General features: G+C 38.3%; 1 protein-coding gene across 1 annotated transcript in view; it reads right to left on the bottom strand.

The window, feature by feature from the left end:
• CLSTN1 (calsyntenin 1) overlaps positions 1-19,278 on the bottom strand; it is a 33,718-nt gene extending 14,440 nt beyond the window's left edge. Inside the window, exons 1-9 of the mRNA XM_009325273.1 lie at positions 19,215-19,278; positions 16,786-16,908; positions 9,263-9,292; positions 7,638-7,833; positions 5,336-5,544; positions 4,145-4,294; positions 3,861-4,046; positions 2,463-2,711; positions 626-747 (exon numbers count right to left, since the gene is read on the bottom strand). Coding sequence (XP_009323548.1) covers positions 626-747; positions 2,463-2,711; positions 3,861-4,046; positions 4,145-4,294; positions 5,336-5,544; positions 7,638-7,833; positions 9,263-9,292; positions 16,786-16,908; positions 19,215-19,278 — 1,329 coding nt within the window. The remainder of the gene's footprint in view (positions 1-625; positions 748-2,462; positions 2,712-3,860; positions 4,047-4,144; positions 4,295-5,335; positions 5,545-7,637; positions 7,834-9,262; positions 9,293-16,785; positions 16,909-19,214) is intronic.
• Positions 19,279-26,374: the final 7,096 nt, after the last annotated feature.

Raw genomic sequence — 26,374 nt, forward strand, 5'->3', positions numbered from 1 at the left:
GGAAGCTCAGAAAGTACCTGCATCCCTCAGAGGCCTATTAGCTCTGTTTTTGTGGAGTAAAATCTAATTGAGAAAACTGATTTGTAGCTACTGCTCGCAATGTGTAAAAAGTCACAAATTTTATTGCCGTGTGAAAAAGGATTAAGAAGGTAAGTTCTTCTGTTAGTCTATTAACACTTTGATCTGCAAAAACGTCGCATGCTCAGAAGTACTTTAATGCTATAAACAATCGGGAATACTTCCTGTTTTCCCATGCACGCTACTTACAGCGTGTTTAGTGAAGATAACTGACATCACAGCTGAAAGACTGACATTGTATTTTCACATATAAATCCACATTTTACTACCTTTCAGGACAACGACTTGTACTTTATTTCACGAGTATCCCACTGGGTTTAATAAAACCACTAAAGCAGTATTTTATATTCAAGATGAAAAGGTATAGGTGAATCTGTCTCTGACACTTGATCACAAATAAAATAAGTATCGTTAGGTTCTGTAAGACATGACTTCAGGAGTCTGGAGTTGCAAAAAGTATTTATTAATAATTATACTATCAGGGAGTTTAGTCTCCGATGGTTTTCACTGCATTCTAACATCCTACCAACTGCCCTTCCAAACTTACTTGATTTAGTTTCCAGTGAAATTCAGCAGGTTTGTATGTTTTTCCCTCTGAAGGATCTTGGCGGAAGAGGAAAACAAGTCGGCAGTTGTGTACATAGAGTGTGTAGTGGTGCCGGTTCATATCTGCACAAGAGTTTTAATTAACATTATTATTTTCTGTACACCTTAAGAACTGCACAAAATTCACCTGTTCTGTAATTTTCATACCTAAACCCCCAAGTCACTGACAGGAGAAAACAAATGCAGAAGTAAATAAATCAGGCATGTTAAGAGGAGTAAGAAATGTTTGTAATAGTAGTTAGGGCAAACATTCTTGAACAACCTGTGAGTAATACACTGTACAATAAATAAGACGTCTGTCTCCAAATCCAACCTAAACCAAGGCATAGGACTGAAGACTCAGCGATAAACCCGTCAGAGGAGAAAAAGAGAGCGAGCTCTATTTGCAAATAAAGAGCTTTTCTGTTACAAATTAGTTGCTTCTACCGCATTTAATTACTGTTTTGGAACATGTACACATGATGGCAGGTGGACATGCTTTCCTAAGAGAAAACCATACAGTCGTAGCTCTAAAGGATTTATCATTTAAAATAAATACAAAGGTGAGATGCTAGAGAAACAGGTAAGAATAAGGAAAAGAAACATTTTAGCTACATCATCCATTCCATGGCATGGATGAGTCAAGAAAGTAGGGAATGAAAAAAATACCAAAATCATGTCAACCTTTCAGCCTGACAGCATTAAATCTGACTGTATTGTTCCAGGGCAATATATTCAAAATTGCGTCCCTCCAACAAACCTAGTTCCTGTCTTTCAATATTGCATAATATACCATTGAAATGAAGGAAAGTGATATTTATACTACCAGAAACTGTCGTAAAAATTATATGGTTAGCTCAAAACAAGGAATAAAAAAGGAAAGTTTGTTTTGAAGGTCTGCTTCCCGTGTACAGGAAAAACTGTATTTAAATTTGCCTTTTTTCTCCAGTTCACTTACTTCCATGATTCCAAAGTTTTGGGGTTTGATTAACAGGAATTGGTGAAGGTAGGGAAAAGAGGAGAATATTTGTACCTGGTTCTGAATGACAGTCACTTTTCTCCTGTTCAAAGAAACGCTTTTAGGATATTACAAATACCATTAAATTGTTCTTATTTTCAAATAAAATTTAAAATATATTCAGCATAGTTTCCTTTGAAAAACCTAGCACCATTTTAAATAAAGTATCTTTCTAATACACTGAACAAATCCACTGCTCCAGCTCACAAAGACAAGAATTCTTTTACCCCCATTAGACAGCAATTATGGAAACAGGGTTATCAGATTTCCTTCTTATTAATAGCATCTTCAAAATATTGTGTCTGTAGCATTCACAGAGACTGAAATTATGCACAAGGTGAAAAAAGCTTCAACACTGGAAAAGAGAAATTATCTCCTAGAAAAAAAAAGATATAGTAGCAAATGCTGTCACTAAACCTCATCTATATGTATCTTAATGATTTTAGGCAGCATCAAGAATAAGGCTATCTTTGGAGAGGCAAAATCGAGACTGCATTGCCAGAAAAAGTCATCTTCCACGGCAAAAAGAAATGCATAATATAAATTGAAATAGAATTAGAAAAACAAGGCTGCCTAATCTGAAACTGAAGCTAGATAATCTAAGGCCATGCCTCTATAGGTAAGCACAATAAAGAGCGACTTTTGCAGTCCACTTCATTTCACTTCCAAAAAAACCCCTAACCTAGAGAAAAAACTTAAGGTTCTCACATATGTTGCCACAGCATATAAAAACAAACAAAACCCAACAATGAGACTGTTTATATTTGAAGTATTGACAAACCTGTTTTGTCTGAATTGCACAGAATTGTCTCTTTCTCTTTGGTTCCAGGCCCATGCCTCATCCATACTGAAATCACGAAGGGCTCTTTTAGATTGACTGTGACAACACCATCTGGAATCTTCACAGCTTGCGTGCCATTAAATTCAAAGACTTGGTCACTGTCATGACCATTATCAGTAGGAAGTCCTATTGTCCAGTTAGCAGCACTGCTTGGAGGGGGAAGCAGCTCAGCTGTGCCAGAAGAAGCACCTACAATAAAAATGCTCAAATGAAAAAACGTGGAAACTAAAAAGATCACTGCTAGTTTCAAAGCAGACTCTTTTTCTGAGCACTAATTTTTCAGCACCAACTGTCAGGATTACACACTACCATCACACATCAAGCAATTCTCCTTTTAAATAATGCGGCACTAATAATAGACATCTAATATCACGATGACTTCCATAAAATTAACTTCTGGGTAGACAACTAATCTCACTGAAATTGTTTTGCTTACTCTACAGCTGTAGAACCTTATTTCGCCTCTGCCTCAGGAACCATTACATTAATACCACTTGTCCCTCCGGCCCATGAACATGATGCCTTTCTCTTGAGTTGTAAGACTACTATCCATCCGGTTGAAGAGGGCTGCACAAGCATCCTCTCCCAGATCACTAATAATACAGTCAAGAGCAATGATACCCAGCAGGTACTCAGCTTGCTGTTTTTTCCCCACTTCAAGCCTAAATCATTAATGTCAGAGTGACCTAATCAGGGAATAGCTTAGGAATTGCCCAGGTCTCTCGGATTACACTGCATTCACACTTTCAGCTAACTTGAGCTGAAGTTGAAGACATAAATCATCAGTGATAATTGTCCTGTAATCTCAATTCTTCCATATTGGCTACAAAGGATTCATAAACTTTTCATAAGACCTTTAACTGCAGCATACGTGGATGCCAACATGCCCTTTTTTCCTAGGGAAAGCACAGTATAAATGTAACTGATGCAAGTAAACTGTTTTTTCCAAACCACACTTTCTTGGTTTTCACATCTCCTTTTTCACCATGCATGCTTCACATCCATCATGCCTCAGAAAAACAGAAAGGGTTTAATGGCTATACCCTTCCGCATACATAACATCCTTTCAGCTCTTGAACATGAATCTCATGTGAGGGAAATTATTAGCCTATATAAGCTAGTGGAGAGGCAGAAGGGATTCTTTACTGCATTTGAGAATTATTTTAGAAGTCACCTTCAGCCAATGTCATGCTTTTTATTGCCTGCTAGGCAAAAAGTTGGAGGAAACTACATGCAAATGAAGACCATATCCACTCATTGATTTGTGGTCTAACATAATATTCAAGGACAATCTAATAAGCAAAAGAGACCACTTTATTTTAACAAAAACATTCTTACCACAGAGTCTGTGAATGGATTTTTCAGAGTAGGTGTCCCTATCACAGCCTTTACCAATATGGTTGGTTTCTAGTTCAACCGTTGCTTGAATTGAGGTTATTGGCTCATCACATGTCTCCAAACGCATACTGGGGAAGAGAGCTAACGAACCAGTACCAGGCTCATATTCTATTCTTTTGCTCCAACCTGTGTATTTATCCAAAGAAACAATATTAAAAATCTCTCATGTTTAACTGAAGGTACAGGCAAATGCTAAAAGCAGATAGGAAGGAGATCAAACTAACCTTGCCAGCCAGGCTTGCATGTAGGCTTAATGCTAATTTTAACCAGCACATCCTCAGCAGCTCTCTTCTTCCCACAGTCATACGCTGTTACTGTCAGTTTATACTGATGTTCTTTACCATAGTTTAACTTTTCTGTGTTTTTTATATAACCTGACACAAGAAAAAAAGCAAAAATCAGACGTCAATATCTACTCATTTCTCAGGATCACTGTCGCATTAAATGCATCCAGGTACCACCTATGTACTTCATACAGGTACCAAGACACTAACAGACACACCTGCAAGTGAATTAGCCCTCCACTATTTGACTTTTCAAAGCCAGACATCAGGCCCAGATCCTTAAAAATTACATCAATCCAGAGATGAGCACACAAACACAGAACAGCAGGTATACACTTATCAGGCTCTTATTATATATATATTATTATACATATCTTATAATATCAGTGTATTATATTACTCAAAATGAAACTGTTCCTAGCTGGTAACGGATACATAAATTGTTTGGCACATGCCAGGATTCTCTAACTTTTTTGAAATACACACACCCATGAACATTATCCATTGGCAATGTGGATCCCCCAAAACCTCAAACTAAAGCCCACTAAAAACTGTCTCGCTTTGCTTAATCAGCTTGCTTGAACCCCTAGAAGTAGTCTACAGGTTTTGAAGGGTCCACAGATCACCGTTGGAAAGGAAATGACCTAAACAAATCACTACACTTCCAAAACCAATAACCATGATACTGTAATCTCCAGAGCCACATATGAGTATCTCAAATGTGAAAAGCACACACACGGAATCCCATTTTTGAAAGCTAATTAGCAAAAGCTACCCTAATACAGAATAGAAAACTACAGGCAAAAAATAAAGCCTACTAAGAGCTGGTTTAAAATATAATACAGCTACCATATTTATTTTAAAAAGCATTTTACAAGAAACAACACACATGCAACACACCATCTGCTCCTTACATCAGTAGATAGCACACGGTATTGGCATTGAAAGACATCTCACTTCTCATTATCAATTCAAGCTGCTAAAGTGAACACCTCCATTTAACTATGTTGTAGGAAAGGGTTAAAACAGGCTTGCTGTAGTTTTATACTGACCAGTTTGAAGTCAGTATAAACCGGCTAAGAGCGCGGCAAACGCTAGTAATTCCCACTCCCTCTCGCATCATGTTCTTACCATCTTTGTCAACAGCAAAAGGTACGTCGGGAGTTACAATTTCGTAATTGCAAATCTGGCTGAACTGAGGTGAACAATCTGCATCCACTGCTTCCACTTTCAGGATGTTGTCATACCTCTTCCCTTCAATAACCGTTGCCTTGTATGACTTCTCTTTGAACACAGGAGCATACTCATTAACATCGTTCACCTGAATATGTACTGTTGCTCTGGAAATAAAACAGAAGGTCAGATTCTATATATTGTAAAACTCCTATTCATGCAAGGAATCTGATAAAACACCTCCCTCTTTTACAGATGAAGCTATCCTTCAGAATTTAAGCTCCCTGAAAGAAGTGACCAATGACTAATAAAACTAACAATCTCAACTACCCTAGCTAGGAAAGCAGTGGATATTTTTCCAGCGTGTTGCTATATAATTCAGTGTAGTTTTAGGTTATTGCTTACTATTGCTGCAAATAAAATTCTAATCCTTGTATTGCAACTATTAAATTGCCACCATTTTACAGAAATACAACAAAATACAGCTCTGACAAAACAAGCTTTTACTGCTGTTAAAACAGTACAATCCTTCAAGTTCTTTCCTGCTGTCAGCGTATTTGATATAAACACCCAATTTTTATTTCACGTGAACAAAAATGACAGTTAAGATTGGTCTTAGACTAAGAGCTCAGACAAGTGCATTTGATCAGCTTTCTTTTGGTAATAAAATATTAAGCTCTGTAAGTCGGTGAAAACTGGCTTATTTCTTGGCTGTAGGAATGGGAGATCAGGCAATTTAAATGGAAGAATCACAGAAGTGGAAGATACACTTTAACACATCATACAGCTAGCTAGATAATCCTAAACAGACTGGATCTTCAATTCCGTCCTTTCATGCTGGTCACTGATTGCTGGTATCTACAGAATAGGAAAATAGTGCAGCTTCTGTCAATGACTAAGGAGAAAAGGTGAATAACGAAAAGTAACTGGAATGTAAACTAATAAAGAATTCAATCACTGCAGTCCTTCCATAAAAGCAAAAGTTTTCTAATGCTTATGCTAAAAAAATGAAAATATCTTTAAGGTTTTATTTTAACCTATGTGCTACAGAAATGCCACAAAAAATGGCCTTCTGTACCAAACACACTTTATATTCCTGACTTTAAGAGCTAAACTCTAAGATCGTTAAAAGCCCCAAAAAACATAACACAGACAGCCATGGGGCTGGGAAATTTCAACAGCAGTTTGTAGGCACAGGTCTTGGAAACCCATCATTCTGCTGTGGGAAAAGAAGAGTTGCAGAGCATGCTGCTAGATCTGCACTGGTTCATTACACAGCCATGAATGCGGATAACCAAAATCAATTAACCAACACAGGTAGAAAAATATAGATTATGTTCGACAGTGCTGAGAAGGAACTGTACACTATCAAACTGAACAAAGAATGTAATTCCAGCCAACCCTACAAAACATTTGTTGCCATCTTTCTCTTTGAAATCTTTCTTCAAAAGACAAATTGAATATCAAATAGAGTTTAAGGGCATACCTATTTTCCATAACTGTAATCCTTAAGGAGAAAACTTTCTGCTGCCTATTTGAAGCATACAGCTAGAGAGTAACAAGGTTGTATTTGTCACCGAGATGACTGCTGCTAGTCTATTCCTCATCTTATTTATGCCCTTCTTTGCTTCACACAAACAGTAATCTTCCACATGCTCTGCAGATGTTTACACCAGGGTGTTAAGCAGTTATTCTCAAGTGGATTTTCTAGAGAGCATTTTACATTGTGGTTTTTCTTCAGATAAAGATTAGCCAAAGATTGCTTTGTTCCCATTCTTTAATCTAGGCAAAGATGAACCGTATGCTATTGATCTTGATTTTTTGGGGGGTGAGGCTGTCTGGAAATGACAGCAACATGTATTCTCTTCCATTTTATCAACTTCAATATAGAGTGACTTCTTGAACCAGTTTTTTGGTTTTAGAAACTGAATTCTGAAACAATGTCCAGGCTCGGTATCCCGTACAAACTCTCCATATCAACTCAAGCCAGATTTTAACTGTATTAACAGTTTTCCTGCTTTATCCCCACAGTATTTTCTAATGTAAATTCAGAGACATCAAGGGATAAAGCAGTATCATCTAGAATACAGCTAAAGAGATGTCAAAACAGTTCATTTCCATTTTGCTGCTATATTGTATCAAAGTCTTCCAGTATTAACACTTGGTTTACATTTACTCTAAATACACAGACCATAAGTCACCACGAGCAGGAGACCATTTGAAACCAAACTTCCCCTCAGCCCACCACAGATTTACTTACTTGTGGGATTTTTTTGCATTCGCTCCATCTGGTCCCTTTCCACAGTCGTAGGCCTGTATGGTGAATGTGTAGTCCTTCTGTAGTTCGCAGTCAAGCTTTTCTTTAGAGCGTATTATTCCCTCACCAGTGGATTTATCCACTACCACTGCTTCAAAGGGAACATTTTGGCCGTGAATTTTAAATCCACAAATCTCACCTACAGATTCAAAGTAAGAGAGGTTAGAACTCGTCAAAATTATTGCACATTTTTTAAATAAATGACGAAATATTTTGCAGCCAAGGGTTTGTGAGGGTCTGTGGACAAAGCAAGAGCACTGTGCTTTAAAATGGGTGATTTCTGGGAACTTTAGTAAAAAGAAGCGTAAGTCTGCCTTCCAAGCAACTTGTTTACTTTGCATCCATTCATGCAGGAATACAAAAGAGAAAAAGAGAAATGTAGACAGGCATTTCACAGGAGTACTTGAGATAGCTCTAGGGTAAGAGTAGATCTTATGAGAGCATACAGCCAAGGCCACTGGTAATATCTTCTATGCCAAGCTACTGGGAATAGCCGGGCAACTTGTTTATTTTGACCAGAGCAAAAGGTTAAAATGCACAGTTACAAGTCAAGGGATGAAAAAGCTTCAAGTACAGGTTCAGCACCATAATTACAGAAATTCTGTCAACAGATCAAAGAACAAAGTCTTCCTGTGCAATGTACCTGGCTAAAATTAGGGAATCAAAATAAACTACTAAATGAGAAAGGTAGAAATACCAACTTCTCAGGCATCCATTTCAACAGCTATCTACTAACACAGACCAAATATGTTAGTCAAGGAAGCTCTCGCATGGAATGATTTAGTAGGCTTTCCTTTCTTTTCAAACTCTTCATCCTAACAAACTTGCAAGAGAAGTCCCTAGTACATCATTTTAAAACACATCTAAGCCTAAGATTACACTACAAGACTTCTTTCTGGCACAGCTAGGTCAATCTGTCAGCACGTTATGCGGAGTGAGCCTAGCACACCTAGCCGTGCTAACAAAAGCCACTCAATAAACAGTTTGATCACCTACGCTCTGTTTTTACCTGTATGACTTGTTATGTTTTGAAGGTGATTTTCTTACACCAACATAAAACGCTATTTTGCTATTATAGTTGCAGTGGCATCATAGTACCAAGAATGCACTCCTACTGTAAACATGTCTAGAGGTATTAAAAAATTCGGATTTTAAACTACTGAAGTACGTACTGAAGGAAGTGTGCTGCAGGGAAGGTGATACAATGCTTTGGCAGTTAAATATTACTTTACAAAGCATATGAAAAAACTTAAGATGTCCCGAAGAAGTAAGCTACCAGTGAAAATATCAGAAAACGCTAATTTCCCCAAAACAACTTCTTCAGCGTCCATACAACGTACAATAATCCCAAACGGTTCAAATGGATGTCTGATTTACAGATATTTCTAACCAAGGGTTTGGTTACATAACAGTTTTTACCAGTATTATTTTAACATAGAAAAAAACTGGGAGAATAAATGGGACAAAAGAGCATGACAGGATCTTCTGTTTAAGTGCTGATTCCCCATTTCATAACCAAAGTTAGTAGGTTAATATTCATAAAAGGGATAGAAAGAACCCTTTATCACCTTCTTTGGTGACTGTCACCTCAAAACTCTCTAAAGGGAGAAAAGATAAACCCAAGTCAGTAACAGGAAAGGTTGAAAGGGAGCAAATAAGGAAAAGGCAAAGATGCACACATTACACAGAAAAGCTTTGGAAAAACTGTATTTTATAATTCCAGTGGTGATTTGCTGTAACTGTTACAATTTTAGAGTTTTAGTTATGTTAAATATGATTTAATCTTTTAACTCCAGGTTGTAATTTGTAGAATTTTGAAGTATTTAGTAAGCTTATCAAAAGGCTTTTTCTGTTTTTTCCTTTTCTTTTTTTTAATGATACCAACTGCTAAACAAAAGATATTTTCAAAATTCCATGTTGATGAAGAACTTTCCATAAAGTAGAATTTTCATCAGAATTTATCTGTACTATTCTATTTAAAGAAGACATGTTAAATAATTTAAACAAGCTTTTACCTATTATACTGAAACCACCATGTTTCTACAATTAAAAAACTTCATATTCCCCTTTTGAGTTCCAGGGAAAAAAAAAAATTTAAATAGTAATGGGATTTTTGTGTTTTCACATAAATTTGTATCAGCCTGGGTTGTATAATACCTAACATTTGCAAAATTTAAATTCTACATCAAACTCAGCTTGACAGTATTGCCATAATTCATGATTAAAAATTATACACATAAAATTGTGATCCTAATGAACATAAAAGCTTTAATGTAAGAAATGGGGGGGAGCTATATATTTTCCTAGCAGCATATTGCTTTTCCAGGTTAAATAAGCAACAAACAGCTTGTATAATTTTATTCTACTGCTGAAATACTGTAATGTTGGAGAGAAGAGATTCAGGTGCTCAAACGTATTCCTCTACTAGTGCTAGGGCTGCCCTAGGGTAGTCTGCCTTGCCCTCTCCAGCCACTCCAGAAAAGTACAAGCTTCCACAGCGTCCTGGATCTTCCACGCTTATGAGGAGATCTCGGATATAACTGAGTTTTACAACGATACGAGATTACTGTGACAGGCACCCAGAAAGGTTTCACAGTTTTAATGAAAAGACAGTTAACTCTGTTCTTCACTCCCCTGGAAATCGTAATTTGTTAAAACCCCAAACTATCATCCCTTACGTATCATCCAAGGTATCAGTTATTTTTTCCCGATCACCATCATCTTTGACCTGAATTCCAGTACCACAAAGCAGACCTGTACCCTTAAAATCACTGCTAGCAGATCTCCTGTTAATTCTCACGTATTTCAAACAACTTGCAGTAACACAGTTATTCAAGTCTCCATTCTAGAGCAGCCTTAAAAAGAGATGAGGCACTATAATTACAGAGAAATATTTTTCTTAAAAAGGCTAATTTACAGTTTAATATTGATGCAGAAATATAATTAAGGAAAAATACCTTATAATGTATCATGATTTGTAGTCCTTCGTTTTAAAAGGAGACAGTTTCTGAAATAGCTCTCATTACGTTCTCCCCGAAACTCCCTTCAGGTAATCCCTGGATTTATAATCAGCTCTTTATTTTAATGCACCAAGTATGCTGCTGCTTTTGGCACCCACATAATTTATTTCAGTCTATTCTTACACAGGATATAAATATAAACCCGGATTTTAATGTGTTTTGGCAATAGGATCATTCAAGAAAATTTTACACTGCTTAAATTCGTGGCTGACACCACTGATTAGCCAGAAGTGCCATCCCAACTGCAAGTTTTTCAATATTCCACATCTCTTACTCCTGCACACCCCCTCCTCCCTGCCCCCTTCCAGTAACTCCAACCTTGAGAGTCAAGCAGTGTGTGAAACGTTAGGATTACAGGGGGGGAAAAAATATATGGAACATTAAAGCAGAAAGCCCAATAATGGAGAGAAGAGGGAGAAGTATATTAATGTGGCAATTACCTACTTGGGAGAAGGGGAGGCTGTTTAAAAACTGGTCAGTTCTTTACCATCTGAAGCGACCTTTAACTCTGGCACCAACCCTGATTTGGCTACTAGGAAATTCAGGCATTGTATTTTTGGCTCCTGAGCATAACGCATAAATAAGCTCTCCAGTAAATACCCGTGTGTCTCCAGATGCTTTTTAAGGTGCAAAGCTTCAGTTTGAGGTGTACTATAGCTCAATTCCTGCCAGATGTTTCTCAGAACAATAACTGACCCAATAACAATCGTATTTTCCACTTCACACACTACTAAGATGAACAAAATGCCCTTTTATTACTACATAAACAAGGTTCTTGTGACTGAAAAAGTTAATAATGTGTAAAAACTATGGAGTTACTTATGATATAAGTGCTCTAAATAAGCAAATGCACAGCTCCCAACCTAACAGGCTTTTTAAGCTCCCGTCTTCAAAGTGTCTCTGCAATGAAAAAAGCAAAAAGGAATAATTCCCTAAAGTACAAAATATTTCAAAAATTAAAGCTGATCCTTTCTCAGAAATATATTATGGACTGTTACAGAGCTGTTTCAAGACAAATAAGACAATTTACAGATTAATATTCCCATACACGGATAATATTCATTTTCATCTCAGTTGTGAAATGCATATATTTATATAGCATAGATAAGGCTCTTCCGTGATTATAGAATTCTTGGCAGTGAATTCTTTTTATTGCCATTAAGCTGAGTCCCATACCACGCGCCCTAAGGTTTCACGCTATGTTGTCTGTGCTTAATGCTTTTTCTCATTTCATTCTGAAGTTGAGATATATTACTGAAATAAATTTCTACCTCTCCTAATCTTAGAACAGAATGATGACCGATCTGTAAACTAGTTTATATTAGATACACTGGAAACTGTTCAGCTAAATAAACTGTAACTGGGATAAAACTTTTCAGTATTTCACTCAGCTGTAATTACAGTTGAAAAACATTTCACTTTACAGATGACACCGGTTTGTGGAGCTTACGTTAGCCAGAAAACATACAGTAATCCTGTATCCTAAAGGCATTCTGTACTTCTCCTTTCTGGTGTAGCACAACCAAATGACAGTGAGGATTTGGTAGAATTTTAAGGGGTTTTTGATTTTTACTTTTTCTCTCTTTCTGTACTGTTATGATATAATGATGTAAAATAATTATATAGTTATAAAAAAGGTTTGTAAGAGATTTAAACTGGACATACTGTATTTGACTAGATGGTCTTCAAACTTCGGAGTCACCTATCCCTCTACACTTCCACTCCACAGAAGGAGAGGAAGTATATTCTCCCAGCTCTAACCAAGCAGCTGTCCACGGAGGATGATGGAAAGCCTTCAGGAAAGCCTCCCATTTCAATACGTTTAGAACATCTCCTAAACAAGCATTTCTTAGTACCATACAAAACCGTTAAAAAGCGAACCAATTTTAAATTTCACAATTAGCGAGAACTCCATTTCTGTTTGTATTTGGATGCATGACAGGTACAAAACAAACGTCACTTCATGCATGCCTTAAATTTGATGCAAAAATGGCTGAAATACGATCGCAACAAAAATTCATCTTAGGTTTGCCAACCGGCTGTGCAACATGTGTGTTGTACACTCACTGGACGTGACAAAATCAGAATCTTTATCCGTTTGATTACACAGCGTCATTCATCTTCTCCACACATCATTTCTTTATAACCACCATCCAGCTGAGCGCGGCATTACACACAGCCCTACTGCAGACAGGACGTCAGCACAGCTCCCTGCCCTGAACAAACACGGGCCGGCGGTGCAGCGTGGAAACGTGGCATCAGCACTCGCCCACTGGAACACATGAACCCCACACACCTCCGGGGAGAGGCTGACAGAAAGGTTTGGTGGATTTTTGGGGGTTGTTTGGGTTTTTTGGGGGGTTTTGTTTGTTTGTTTTAAAGAATGAATAGAGATTCTGCAAGGTCCTTTTCAAAGCTCTATGCATATTCATGCTTTAAGTCAAAAAATTCCTAACCCCCACAAAAATACTTCTTGCATCCCAGATTAGTAAGGGGAAAATAAAGTATTGTGGCTGAGAAGTGGTTTTCTCTGGGGTGGGGTAGGGGAAGAGGGATTAAAACCCTATTACTAACACATCAAAAAAACAAGGAAACATTTTCTTCTACAAGGGTAACATTTCAAACATCTTGCTTGCAAGAGCTTGCGTTATACTCTCATAACAAAACACATTCAGCGATGCGAAGGCATCCAGATACAATACTGTTTGTTTCAAATGCAATAAAAATTCAGTTCCTTTTTGCATAGTAAAGGGGAAATCCTTTACTGAGGATTCAGACATGAAATACTGAGAGCTTCAAACATTAAACTGATTTTAGACATGAATTACTCTAATGAACAATAGAAAATGTAGCTGTCCTTTATTTTTTCAGCAAAACCATTTAGGATCAAATTCCAACATGACCCAACTTGTAACGTAGAAAAGTTTCCCTGAGGAAGGAGAATGGTCATTGTCTTCTCAAGCAGATCTGTAACAATCATGGTACAAAAGGCTGATTCCATAGGGTCTCTACACATCAGGCAGTATGAGGAGGCAACCTGGCATGGCTATGGACCTGTCGGAGCGGGTCCAGAGGAGGGTCACAAAAATGATCAGGGGGCTGGAACACCTCTCCTATGAAGAAAGGCTGAGAGAGTTGGGGTTGTTCAGCCTGGAGAAGAGAAGGCTTCGGGGAGAACTTCTTGCAGCCGATCAGTACTTAAAGGGGGCTGATAAAAAAGATGGCGGCAAACTTTTTAGCAGGGCCTGTTGCGACAGGACAAGGGGGAATGGCTTTAAACTAAAGGGGGGTAGATTCAGACTAGATAGAAGGAAGAAATGTTTTACGCTGAGGGTGGTGAAACACTGGCCCAGGTTGCCCAGAGAGGTGGTGGATGCCCCGTCCCTGGAAACGTTCAAGGTCAGGTTGGACGGGGCTCTGAGCAACCTGATCTAGTTGAAGATGTCCCTGCCCGTGGCAGGGGGGTTGGACTAGATGACCTTTGGAGGTTCCTTCCAACACAAAATATTCTATGATTCTATGATAGTCAAACTCTGTTTTCAGAAGTGTGTCGTTTCAGATGTAAAACCACAGAAATTACCCTAGAAATAAATGTCTACATAACCCTACTGATTTCTGCGTACCTGAATTTTAGGATCCTACCCATAGCATGGAGCGAGCAAAGCAATAAAATGTTACTTTTACTTGCCCCACAGTTCATGTACTACAAAGCATTTAAATGAACTAGTTTCAAGATGTTTCGACATGCTCAAAATTGAAATAAAGCAAAAAGCTCTATTTAAAATATTTTAAACCTGCAGACAGTTCAGAAGTTTCACAGCTCAGCTAGGAGGCACAGTTAATTAAAATATTCAACCTTTTGAAGCATGAATAAATTTGATTTATAAGTAGGAATACACCAGTTAGGGCTGAAACAGCCATTTAATGCTGAAAATTCTTTGTTTTGCTGTGAAAACATGTCACTGATCTAATGGGCTTCTCACACTTAAACACCCACATAGATGCTGCTGGACAATAACAATGCTATTCTCCGTTCTAGGCCATGACTACAGCACCACCAACTAGAACTGATAACGCTGATTCAACACCACTCCCACACTCGGTCTCCTCAAAGACAGATTCAAGTATTGTTCCATTTAATGGTAGACAAACACTTTTATAGATTCCCATAGCACAGTCATTCAAAATTTACACAATTCAAATCCAACAGAGTCGTATCGAGGAAAATTTCTTCACAACGTTAGCGTGCTATACTCAGAATTCAAGATAACTATTTTAAATCCATTGTTCTACTGCTGCTGCTGAAGAATTGTTAGTTTTTGAAAGCCAAAATAGATAATGTTTATACAAACATTTAATAAAACCAACTTCCAGAAGGTAAAAATGTTCATTAAATGAAAGCAGGTTTATACAATTTAGATCAACACAATGGAAAAGCAGTCTCATTTGAAATGATGCTTTGACTTTGGATTCTCCTCTGCAAATTTGAAAATATATTTGAAGATATTCTGCCAGTACTTTCTTAAAGCTTCGCGATATCCAGCACTCAAGAAAACTTTACTATCCACCAAGAGGTATAAAGTTGCCATTTTCAAAATCTGTTCAATGCTGTCAAACTACCAGCGCCTACATTTGAATCACTTAAGAACTGCGAGAGATGATTCATGTTCTCCTAATCACCAGCTACGCAAGTCAGCCTTCCTATACCTCTTTTTACTTAACAGATTTTGTGTATCCCAACACAAGCATCTTCATTCGAAAATGAAAAGTTTTTTTTGTTCATAGACAGCAGTTTTATTTCCAGTTAAGATCACTTAAGAGCCTCTGCCATGTGTATCCAATAAATGAGAAAGTTTGAATTTCAGAGGTTTACCATCATCTCTGAACTCCCTGAATTTATAAGGCAGCCTTGGAGATAATTGCAGCCTTATGATAATGCAACAAAACCGTTACTTTCAGTACCACTTTAAGAAATTGTGACCGAGTTGCAAAATACTGTAGCACACAATGCAGTTAGCATGCTGAACATTTCAAATGGCTGGTAATTTAATCGCTCTCTTTTTCTATCACTTCCTCCTGGAAGCCAGGCTAAGCAATGTTCCCCAAAATGGCTAATGTCACATCCTCTAGGTATTTTACTAGGATTCTTAACTCTAAATTTTTACTTAACCAAGTAAGCTTCTGCAAGTATCTAATTTAAGCTTGTATTATCCACTATGACTAATTTAAATACCTGCAGATGCCAGATGGTATTCTTCCAACACAGTTTTCTAATACTTTGTCAAACTAAAAATGTACTGTCCATAATACTGCATCCAATTAATGAATACAATATTCTCAAACAGTAGTTTCCAGAAAAAAACTACTGCGGAAGTTTGTAAGAAAACTGTCATCTGTCGGTCCTATGTTGAAAGCAAAGAATTAGCTTACATTTTTCAAATGGCTTGTGTATCATTCTCTATATTCTTTGTTGGAGGAGAAAAAGCCTTTTCTTCAGGTAGAAGAGGCCGTCCATTTTTTTAGAATACCTCAAACTGTTAAGCAAGCTTATCACAGGAAGTCTAGATTTCTACAGGAAGTCCAAATACTGCACAGAAGAAATGCAATCTCAATTCTACTAATTACTGTTTTCAGTCTATTAAGACACAAATCAAAACCACTATGAAAACCAAAAGCTCTCTTCAGAATGGTAAGAAATAATTGTTTCGGAACTCCCAGACTGAATGCTGTGAAATGTGGAATCCAGAGGACTAAGGAAAAGGTTAGACACTATGCCCCCCTCCACCCTACCCCCCAAAAAAAATCAGAAAAATTAACATATACACATGAAATTGAAAGAAGCATGAAATATCTGCAATATAGAGTATTCTCTGGTTTGGATATTTGGATACAGCTGTATATTTACAGCTGTAAATACAAAATAAAACTCTGGTCCACGCACAAACACTTCCTAGGGTCTAAAAGCTTCGAAACGTTATGCTACTGTTAGGGAAAACACACTAAACACACAGCATTTGTCATCAAGAAAGCATTTCCACTTCTTAAAAAAGAAATGCGGATGAATTCCTTACCTGCAAAACGCAGAGGCGCGTCTTTGTCCAGGGCTATTAAAGGGGGGTCCAAGAGCACCGTGTTGTCATTTTCTGTAACTATACCATGATAGGTTGTTTCAATCCATGGCTTATGCTTGTTAACTGAAAGGAAAACAAATACAAGGTCAAAACATTTGAAACTGACAACTTCTTTAAAAAAATGCTTTATAGTACTGATTTCAACAGTTTCCTCTTTCATTTTTCTAAATCTGAATCGGCATTTTACTAAACTAAAAAATTTGAGACAAAATCCTGGCTAAGTATGTTCAGAGGAGTTCAGTGTCCCTGTAGGCTTTCCAAAAGTAACTCAGAGAGTCTAAATTAGTCTCTTAACTATGCTGGGATTTAAGATGCCCCTGAAGTGCAATTCAAAAACCTTCTAACAGTGACGGGGAGCCGCTGTCATCAGTGCCAAGCGTGACAGTAGAAAACCCTGTATTAAGCACCAGACGAAAAAAGACTGGCCAACATGAAACACAAGGGTTTGCTGACACTCTACTTCTCTCCAACTTAGAAAACTTGGGACCCAGTTGGTGGACTACTCTTCAGAACATGGAGGCTTTTTCTAGTTTCAGCATTTTGTCTTGTATGGGGTTTTTCATTAGAGAACAGGTGGAAAAGAGATCAAACAACTTATTTCTACACAAGGCCTAAGGACACTTGCCGAGGAAACAAACAGGGAGTTTGTTTCCTGTCCCAGTATAAGATCTATACCTAGAACCTTTAGTATCAGTTTTACCAGTCATTTATATGGCATCCCAGGTAAAGGAGGACTCCAGGAGTTCTGCTGAAGCTGGGGAACTATGCACAATGGAAGAAAGGGAGAGAGGGGCGAGGCAATCGAAAAGGGCAAGACACCAGCTTCGCAGTCCCACACCTCGCCTGCAGAGACGCAACACAAGCGTTGCAAGCCCTTCTGGGTTTGGAGGACTTGTACTTTGTACTCTTTAATCCAACATACGCCTAACACAGATTTCAAACACTACTGGCAGAAGGAACCAAAATCTCAGACCTTTTCTGTCTTCTAATAGAATGCCTTGAAATCTGAGTAAAATACTGACTACTTTTTATATCACTTATTTAGTAGCTGCTTTAAAAGACTGAGAAACTCCACCAAAAGATCGTCCATAAAAGCATTCTTCAATTCTGCATGGAAGAATCTGTAAACCAATCTGTTGAGCCCACTTAAGATGACTGGTCTTCTTCCTCTGCTGCACAGAGATGCAATATCTTTCCTTGTCAGCTTGCAAAAATAGTTTTTTCTAGTACATCACGAAAGATGCGAGACAAAATCGTATGTTATCTACTAGGTTATCATCTACTATACTACGTGACAATCCAATGCGACAGCGCCTTGATTATTAAGTATTTGGAGAGCATAACATAAAGATAAATACAGCTCGTAGTGCACAGAACCAGTATACGTGGTGTAACAACTAATTCTTCTTGACAGTGGAATATATTGTTTCTCTTGGTCTAGCTCTCTTCATGCTGAGATTCTACGTGTATCAGTTTCACTTAAATTGTTTTGGGCAATGTATATCTGCTACTTCAAAAAACCTCTTAGGCTACCACATACTCTTGCTTTTTAAATTAATAATATTTTCCCAGATCTAATTCTGGAAGGTTGTACGTATCTAGCTGCTTAGAACCTACGGAAAACATTCACCTAGAGGGCCTGAAAGCTGCTCCTTAACCGTACAAAACCAAGTCATCTTCAGCAAATGATGTATAGTCAAATATAAGAAATGCTTTGCTAGAGGTTATAACAAACATACCAAACAGCATTCAATAAGTGACATCACCCAGATTTTGGTCTTCAGGAGACCAAGTACTTACAACTTCTGAAATAAATGCCTGTGCAATCACAGCAAAGTATATACCACAGCTAGAACACTACTACACAGTTGAGTTCTGCTATTTCACCTCTCTAAAGAATTAATATAAGCAGATTGTCAAAAGTGGCAGAGATGTAAGGCTAACCTAGACTTTTGAATCCTGCCTCTCCAACAAACTAAAATGGATTCATGATGTCTGTCATATGCTTACCCAGGGGAATTAAAAGAATGGTGATAAAAGGACACTTAAATGATTAAACCTCGAGGTAGGTTTTAATTTAATTCATACAGGAAACCATAACGCTTTTCCAATATGCTTTCATCTGCAATCTTTTACTGGTTAGTAGCAACAAACTGCTACACAGGATATAATATCTTCATACATAATAATGGAGCAAGAGAAAACTCACAACAAACTATTTTAATGCAAACAGTGTTTATTTACCGCCATGTGGTTTTACTCAATAAGGCAACACTATCTTTATTGCCTCAATACAGTCACATGGGCATGCTTTCAATATTCAGCATACCAAATAGCCAGCTAAATGTCAGCCACATTGTCCTATTTACCCAGAGAAGTACACTGCTGCAGCACCCTCCAAGGAACTTGGCGTTTGAAAACAAACTTCGTCATGCTCAAAGGGACTAACACATCGTTCCTCCCTCAGAGGGAAGGCGCCAACAACTGCTAAAGCGAGAGTCTCCAATTGGAACATGTCTCTCAATTCAATCCTGCTCTAAAGAAAAGTGTTTCGCTAATACAGCTACACCTCAACTGAACATAGCGGAGTCCTGTCATCCATTCATCTTAGTCTTCGCAAGGACCTAGTATAAAATACTAGAACAGATCACTGCCAGAAAAAACTCCATCTCCATTCTAATGCTTCTGAATGTAGATTACAATTTTAAGCATTGAGAAACCTTCTCCTAATTTAGCAACCTACAGTAAATCCCACTACTGTAGGGTAGACAGTTCTATAAAAGCTTGAAGTACTGTAACCACATATGAACAGAATTATGAGTATGCTAAGCATCTGCAGAGTCTAGTGAACCTTCAAACAACAGGCCCAGTTAAAAGCAAAGTCATGTCCTTTTATTGTGCTGTAGACAATAAAATCATAAAGCTTAAACCCCTTTGTGTTTAGGAAGGCTAAAACACCACCAGATTTTAAAACATAAAGCTTAAATCCCTTTGTGTTTATGAAGGCTAAACATCACTGGATTTTAAAACACCAAACTTACTGCTGAATATCCAGGAAAGGCCCGTTATCCATATTTGTGATCGACTGAGTCTAGCATAGCCACATACTGTAAGAAATTCTCAAGCTAGCATTTGAAACACGAGGCTCAGCTTATGAGCAATACATTACTGCTTCCCTTCAACTAACTGCGAAATTGAACCAGGTATTATTCTGATCTCAGTTGGCTTAAATATTATTAAACGTTGGACTGAAAACTATCCTTCCACATTTTTTTCCTCTTTCATTGTTACAAAACTCCTCAAATCTACAGAGAAAGTTGTTCAAAGCCAGACTGTTAATTTCAAACCAAAGCAGTCGGCCTGTTCCAAGCTTGACACTAACAAAGTGCCCTGAGCTGTTAATCTCTTGCCATTTAACTGGGATAAACTACACTGGTTTCCTTGAAATACAATATTCACACTATTTGTAAGCGCCTCAACTGGAATCTGTTGTAAATCCCAAGTAGCATTTAATCTAGTCAAGTGGGGGAAGCTACCCTGGCACAGCACAGCAAGCTGACTTCTACTTAGTTTTCAGAGACCAAAAAAGTTTAAAAGACAGCTAAGTATACCTCTTTTTCCAGGCAGCAAACTGAATTGTAAAGCTCATGCTAGAGCCCTTACTGCTGCCAAGCAATGACTGAACGCGCATCTGCAAGGCGAGCACAAGCCACCTGTCTAACTTGGTTTATCTGAAGATCATTGCGGCTAAGCTATAGGAGGAAAGGGAACTGGTGCCTGATGCCATGTGTGCCTTCAAGACTGGTTTTTAAAATACCATTCGCTCTAGGTAAACGTGCTCAGCTTCTCATGAAACTGAACAGACCAGCTTTTACTAATACTGACTGGAACTGCTACTGACTGTTCTGCAGAAAAGGAAGGTACCTTAAAGAAAGGATGCTTCACCAAGTGCAACGGCTGACGCTGCAGAATGCAATCCATCAGATCAACCAGCAGCAACTTTTTCCTGCCGCTTAAAAGAATGAATGAATGTAAATGAGTATGTAGGCAGGGCAATGGGGTTTAGGGCTAATGTGGAAACTTTAATCAAAAGCTATAATCTTCAGACAATCAGAATTAATTCAGTTGTAGCATTTGGATGCAAACGTATTAAAATTAAATGTACTTATCAAAGTCCTTTCTGAGGACTTCCGTTACCTTCTTACAAGTGGTCAGAAGTTCACTTGACTTAAATGGGATCTGGCACCTCCACAACTGAAGATTTAGGCACACCTCAACCAGAAAGGACTGTAGCTAAAAGTATTTTTTCTTCTGGATAACTACTTGTAATATATAGTGTTGTTCAGCTCCTCCACAGACCTTCAGAACTACAGCAAGATGATTTACGTCAAAACAAATTCTTAAGAATTAACTGGTGAAACACGTTGAATAAACTCAGTAACAAGTACTAGAGTTTGAAAGCTAGATGCTCAATCTAGTGATAGTAGATAATAACAAAATACTAATTTCTAAAATCCACTTTTGAGACTTCATAAAAAAAACAGAGATTGCATAAAAAAAGAATTATAGTCTCTGTCAATTCAAATAAGCTGCACTCAGTGAACTGAGTCATTTACTCCTGTCCTGAAGGTCTGACAAAAATTTTGATTATTGTACATCTTTTGCTTAATTGTCTTCCTCTTGAGGTGAGAGAATACAAGCATGTCTTTCAGTGAGACAGGAAAAACTCTAAAGCATGTCTTACCTTGAATATTCATAATTTAGCACTGTTCTGATGAAATTTCAAGCAATATCATTAAAAGAACAAGTTGGTGTAGCACACAACCACAGAAAAATACAACTCAGCCAAGGAGTAAAGATCTACACAATAAAATATGCCTTCTCCACCCTGAAAGCAAGTTTAATAAGAAAGGGTGTAGCACGGCCTGATTATAATGTGTGTTCTGTTCCTGCCCTAGACTCACCAGCCTGCAAGTCACAGCTGTGCCTCTATCTCCTATTAGAAAAGGGTGAGGATTAACTTTGTATATAAACAACTTGAAATATATCAGCGGTAATGAAAAGATTTATTTATTTAATTGGGTCTTCTCACATATCTAGGATTTTATTAAAAATCATCATCTTACAACCAGGTACAAAGAATGGGATAAAACTGCACCCAAGTTTTGCTCAAATGCCAAGTTGCTTGATAGCATGGAACTTTTCTTACCTATAGCATGGGTTTCCAAGACAAACCACAATTTCTATTACTGGGACACGAAAACTGTAGGCAGTAACAAAATATAGGGGGATGAATCTGCACTAGGAGAGGGACTGGGTCCAAGGGTGTGGGCATCCACTAACATTAACCTTTACGGCTCCTAGTTGAAGGAAAACCAAGTGGTTGAAATTCATCCCACAATTTCAGATCTCTATCTTGGATTCTTTGCCACGTTTAAGGAGCACTTGTAACTTGTGCTCTGGAAGCTCAACTGTCATACATTGGGAGCACAAGGTAATATTTATAAATTTTCAGGTGCCTACAGTTTGAGCCTGTACAATTAACACTAATTCTCCAAACACCATATTCAAACTAATGGCTGTAGGAATTCAACAGGTTTTATTAAATTATATTTTACTTAGGGAAAAATCTCTGGTTTGTCACCACTTACAGGGAGTTTCCCGTTGTACAGGAACCAGTTGCCTAAATCTGATTTTATTTGTATAAAGATACATGGAAGTTTTGCTATAAGCCTGAAACTAAGGTATATGCAAATGGCTGATTAGAAACTAGTTGCAATTTTTATTACCCACAACTGCAGTGGAAAAAATGTTCAGAGTGCCAAAGACCTTAGACAGAGGATATACTGACCAAATTTCAATTTGGATAAAAGCCTGGCAGGGGAAACAGCAAACAAAAATATCCCATCACAAAACAGTCTAAATAGGATTAAGGCAACAAAGCCTTAATTTTTTAGTGAAACTGAAAATGTTTTAAACTAAACAGAACGCTAAAATAGGAAACATAAGCCTCTAACTGTAAACTTGCATTTAATACACGTTCTCTTAAGTGTTTCTGATTATAGTGTAAGAGTGGAAATCACTTACTTTCTAACTGTTATCATAGTTATAAACTTCACTCCTTGAAAGGGAATCTTATTTACAAATAGAGCAAACATCATCGCAGTATAGCCAGCATTTCTGGCTCTGCTTGTTGACTCCATTTAAAAACAGGGAAACCAACGGGGAGCAGTAGCAGCAACTTGTTTTCAATCTGAATACAAAGCAAGTGAGATGAGACCTAACACGATAAACAAAGGACAGACAGTTCTTCAAAGGCACTGAGGTTTCTAATAATCCTTTCTAAAGGCTCCTAAGGAGGTTTAGTCCCTACTGAAGCCAATGTGAGTCAATCAGTGCAAATCAAATGAATTAGAGTGCAAAACAAGATTTATTTAAGACCAAGGCTTCCGATTTACTAAACTCTCCCACATTTTGAGCTATCGCTTCTGCCTTTTGACAATAACGATAATGATAGAAGATGTATGCCTCTTAATATCATAAACAACATTTCAGAGAGACTTCTCTGAATACAACTAAATAGAACGATAAGGCTCAGAAAAATGGTAAAAGTGCTTTTGTTCAGAAAACGTCAATGACTACAGAAGTTTTTTCTCTGCTGCAGAGCAGTTTCATAGTCATGAGCCATTAAGCTATCAGATACTTAGATTTTCATGGCAGAAAATGCTGCTTTAGCAGAATTCTAGTTTAATCTGTTTGAGATGAGATGTTCACTTTATGCTGTCCTGTGGCCTGAAACTTTCAAGCCTTCGAACTTCCATGAGAAACAGAAGTCTGTGATCCCAGCTTCTGTCCTTCGCCTTAAAAAAAACTCTTTGCAATAATGTGAAACTGGTGATTTCAAGTCTGCAGAAGCATTAAGAACTCAAACCAAAGATACGTTTAGAAGTCTAGAAAAGTTTCTATTGATAAATTTTCCTGATAACTTGGCACAGACAGCACAACCTGCAGTCTAATAATATGGGAGAAGGCAACTGGCACAATAATATTCCAAACACACAAAGTAAACTATGCTTGCCCAGACCATCTCTCCTCCATTTCAATTTCCACAGCAGTGTATTATTTTATACAATATATATAGAAAAAGAGATGAAAATTGTTTGCATCTGAACGCATGGCTGTATATTATGCTTTCCCAAGCATTAGGCATCATAGAAAGGTCTAGCACTCGTTAATTTTGTCTCTTCTCGGCAGCCTCTTACTTTCATAAATCCTTAGAGGAAAAAAACCAACAGCCCCCATAAATAGTCAAATTGTCTCTTCATTATCCTTTAGCGTAGTCTTAAATTTCCTTGCCTCTAAAAAGGAGGCAGAAACCTAGCCACCAGCCCCATACTATAAAGGCTGTTACTGTGCCAAAGAAACATCTGCAGTAAGACCGTAGTAGTGAGAAAGTGGTTTGTGGTTTGGATTTAAGACATTCATAGCACCAGATGACTTCCTGAAATAATCACAGATCAGCAAAGCTTCCTCAAGATAGTATTATTTTGATCCATACCCTTCCTAAATGACAGTAAGTTGGAAGGGGTCCAAGGCAACAGAGGTATATCGCTCTACCTGGTCAGTAACTGTGGAAGAAGCAGCCATTAGATGCACTCACTGCCTTCTTGTCTGAAAAGTCACTCCATTCCACTGCCCCTTCAGCTCTGTTGATAAATACCCAATTGCTTCACTTGGACAAACGCTATTTGAATGGACTGCTAACTACTGCTCTTCCACTGCAACATTAGTCCAACAAGCGCAGAAATATTTGGGTCAATTTGACCAATTAGAAGATAAATTTGGTTAAATTAAGAGTTTTGCATCAGCTGGACAGGAACACGCCTCTTCAGAACCTGGAACCACTCTTTGCACCCCTTAAAAGAACTACAAGGAGGATGGTAGGTAAGCTAGCTCACACCTAACTTTTGTGTAAGATCACATCCCCCAAAGGCTATTTTGGTTTCTTTCCATCGTCACAAAAGAAACCACTTTTCACTCCGCTGTTCCAATCACAGGAATACGCAGGACTGGAGAACAGAACTCACCACTCCGGTGTAGCCTTTCCAGTCCGTTTCTGCACACTACTGAACCAAGCACAATTCAGTTTTCACCACTTAAAATAATTCATAGCAACCTCAGTAACAAGGACTTCTAAAGTCACAGATGAAAAAAAATGAAGCTCTACTTGGAAAAAATGGAACCGAAAATACAGCACAAAACCAAAAGTTTACCATAAATGCTTCCAAACAAATGTTTCGCCTAACAACAGGGAAATGAAAGTGAGTTGTCCTAGCAGCTTTCCAGGTGTTCTCCAGAGCTTACCTGTCATTAAATGCATCTTCATGTAACATTATTAACAGGCCTACCTAAAGCAGCCAAAATATCGTGAGGACTAAGGCAACTGCACATACTAAGCCAAACCAGACCTCCTACTGTAACTCAGTTATGTGTGATGAAGTTTAACAGATCAGGACCTGCAGTTCAGCAGCTCTGTAGATTAGACTGAAAACAAGTACAGCCTCTAACAAACTGCAGACGAGCTGACTAACAGGGCTGTCCTATGTAATGCTACCTAAATTCGCCATTCATTTCCAAGTACGTATGAGCTTTCTTTGAAAAGGGATTTTGAGCTTCATTTTTATTCATAATTTCAAACGATGGAAAAGCCTAGCAGCGCAATGAAATCGTGCTTCTGTATTGGTGTGGTAAGCATTAAATGTCACGGTTCCAAGAATACTAGTGAATAGGCTGTGCTTAAGAGATCTTGTACAGGTAAATTATGGCCGCTATCTAAACGGTTAACAGACATTACTACAGCAGCAGCTTCTTGATCCTACGTAGGGAAATTGCAGCAAGATGCGTCCTTAATGAGTCGGTTTTGTTTCAGATCAAGAACTTCCCTTCAATGTATTCGCAAGCCATTTTAAAGCCACGCTTCTAATCTACATCCAAATTAAACGCAAGATCTCAAATCTCATCATATGATCAGCTAAATCGTGCAGAAATGGCATTCTCAATTCAAGGGGTAACCTTCAGGTAAGGAAGCGTTTGCAAGCCTCTTACTGAAATCTGCTCAGGAGACCTGCAATGCGTATGCTTTTACTCCACAAGATCAATCAATAGCCACAAGGCCAGCGTTTAAAAACGCCGTATCGCTTAAGGTTTAGCAAAGCTATCTGTTCTCGCTAACGACCAAACGAGTACTCTTTACGCAAGCCTGAAGGCTAGGCTCCCCAGGGGCTCGCCGAGGTGTTTTATTCTCCCTTCCCGCTCCGCTGGCCACCGAGGCTCTCCCCCCACGAGCCCAAACCCCGTCCACGGCTCTGCCCGGCGAACGCAGACGCCTTTCCAAGCCCTCGAGAGCGCGGCGTTTCCAGCGGGCAGGCGGTTCAGGACGGGGCTGGCGGCGGGTCTCGCTGCGTTTCGCCGGCGGAACCCTCCCCCGCAACAAGTGAGGACCTCTGCCCGCCTCGGGCACGGCGGGCAC

The sequence above is a fragment of the Pygoscelis adeliae genome, unplaced genomic scaffold, assembly GCF_000699105.1.
Source record: "Pygoscelis adeliae isolate BGI_AS28 unplaced genomic scaffold, ASM69910v1 Scaffold36, whole genome shotgun sequence".
Lineage (NCBI taxonomy): Eukaryota > Metazoa > Chordata > Aves > Sphenisciformes > Spheniscidae > Pygoscelis > Pygoscelis adeliae.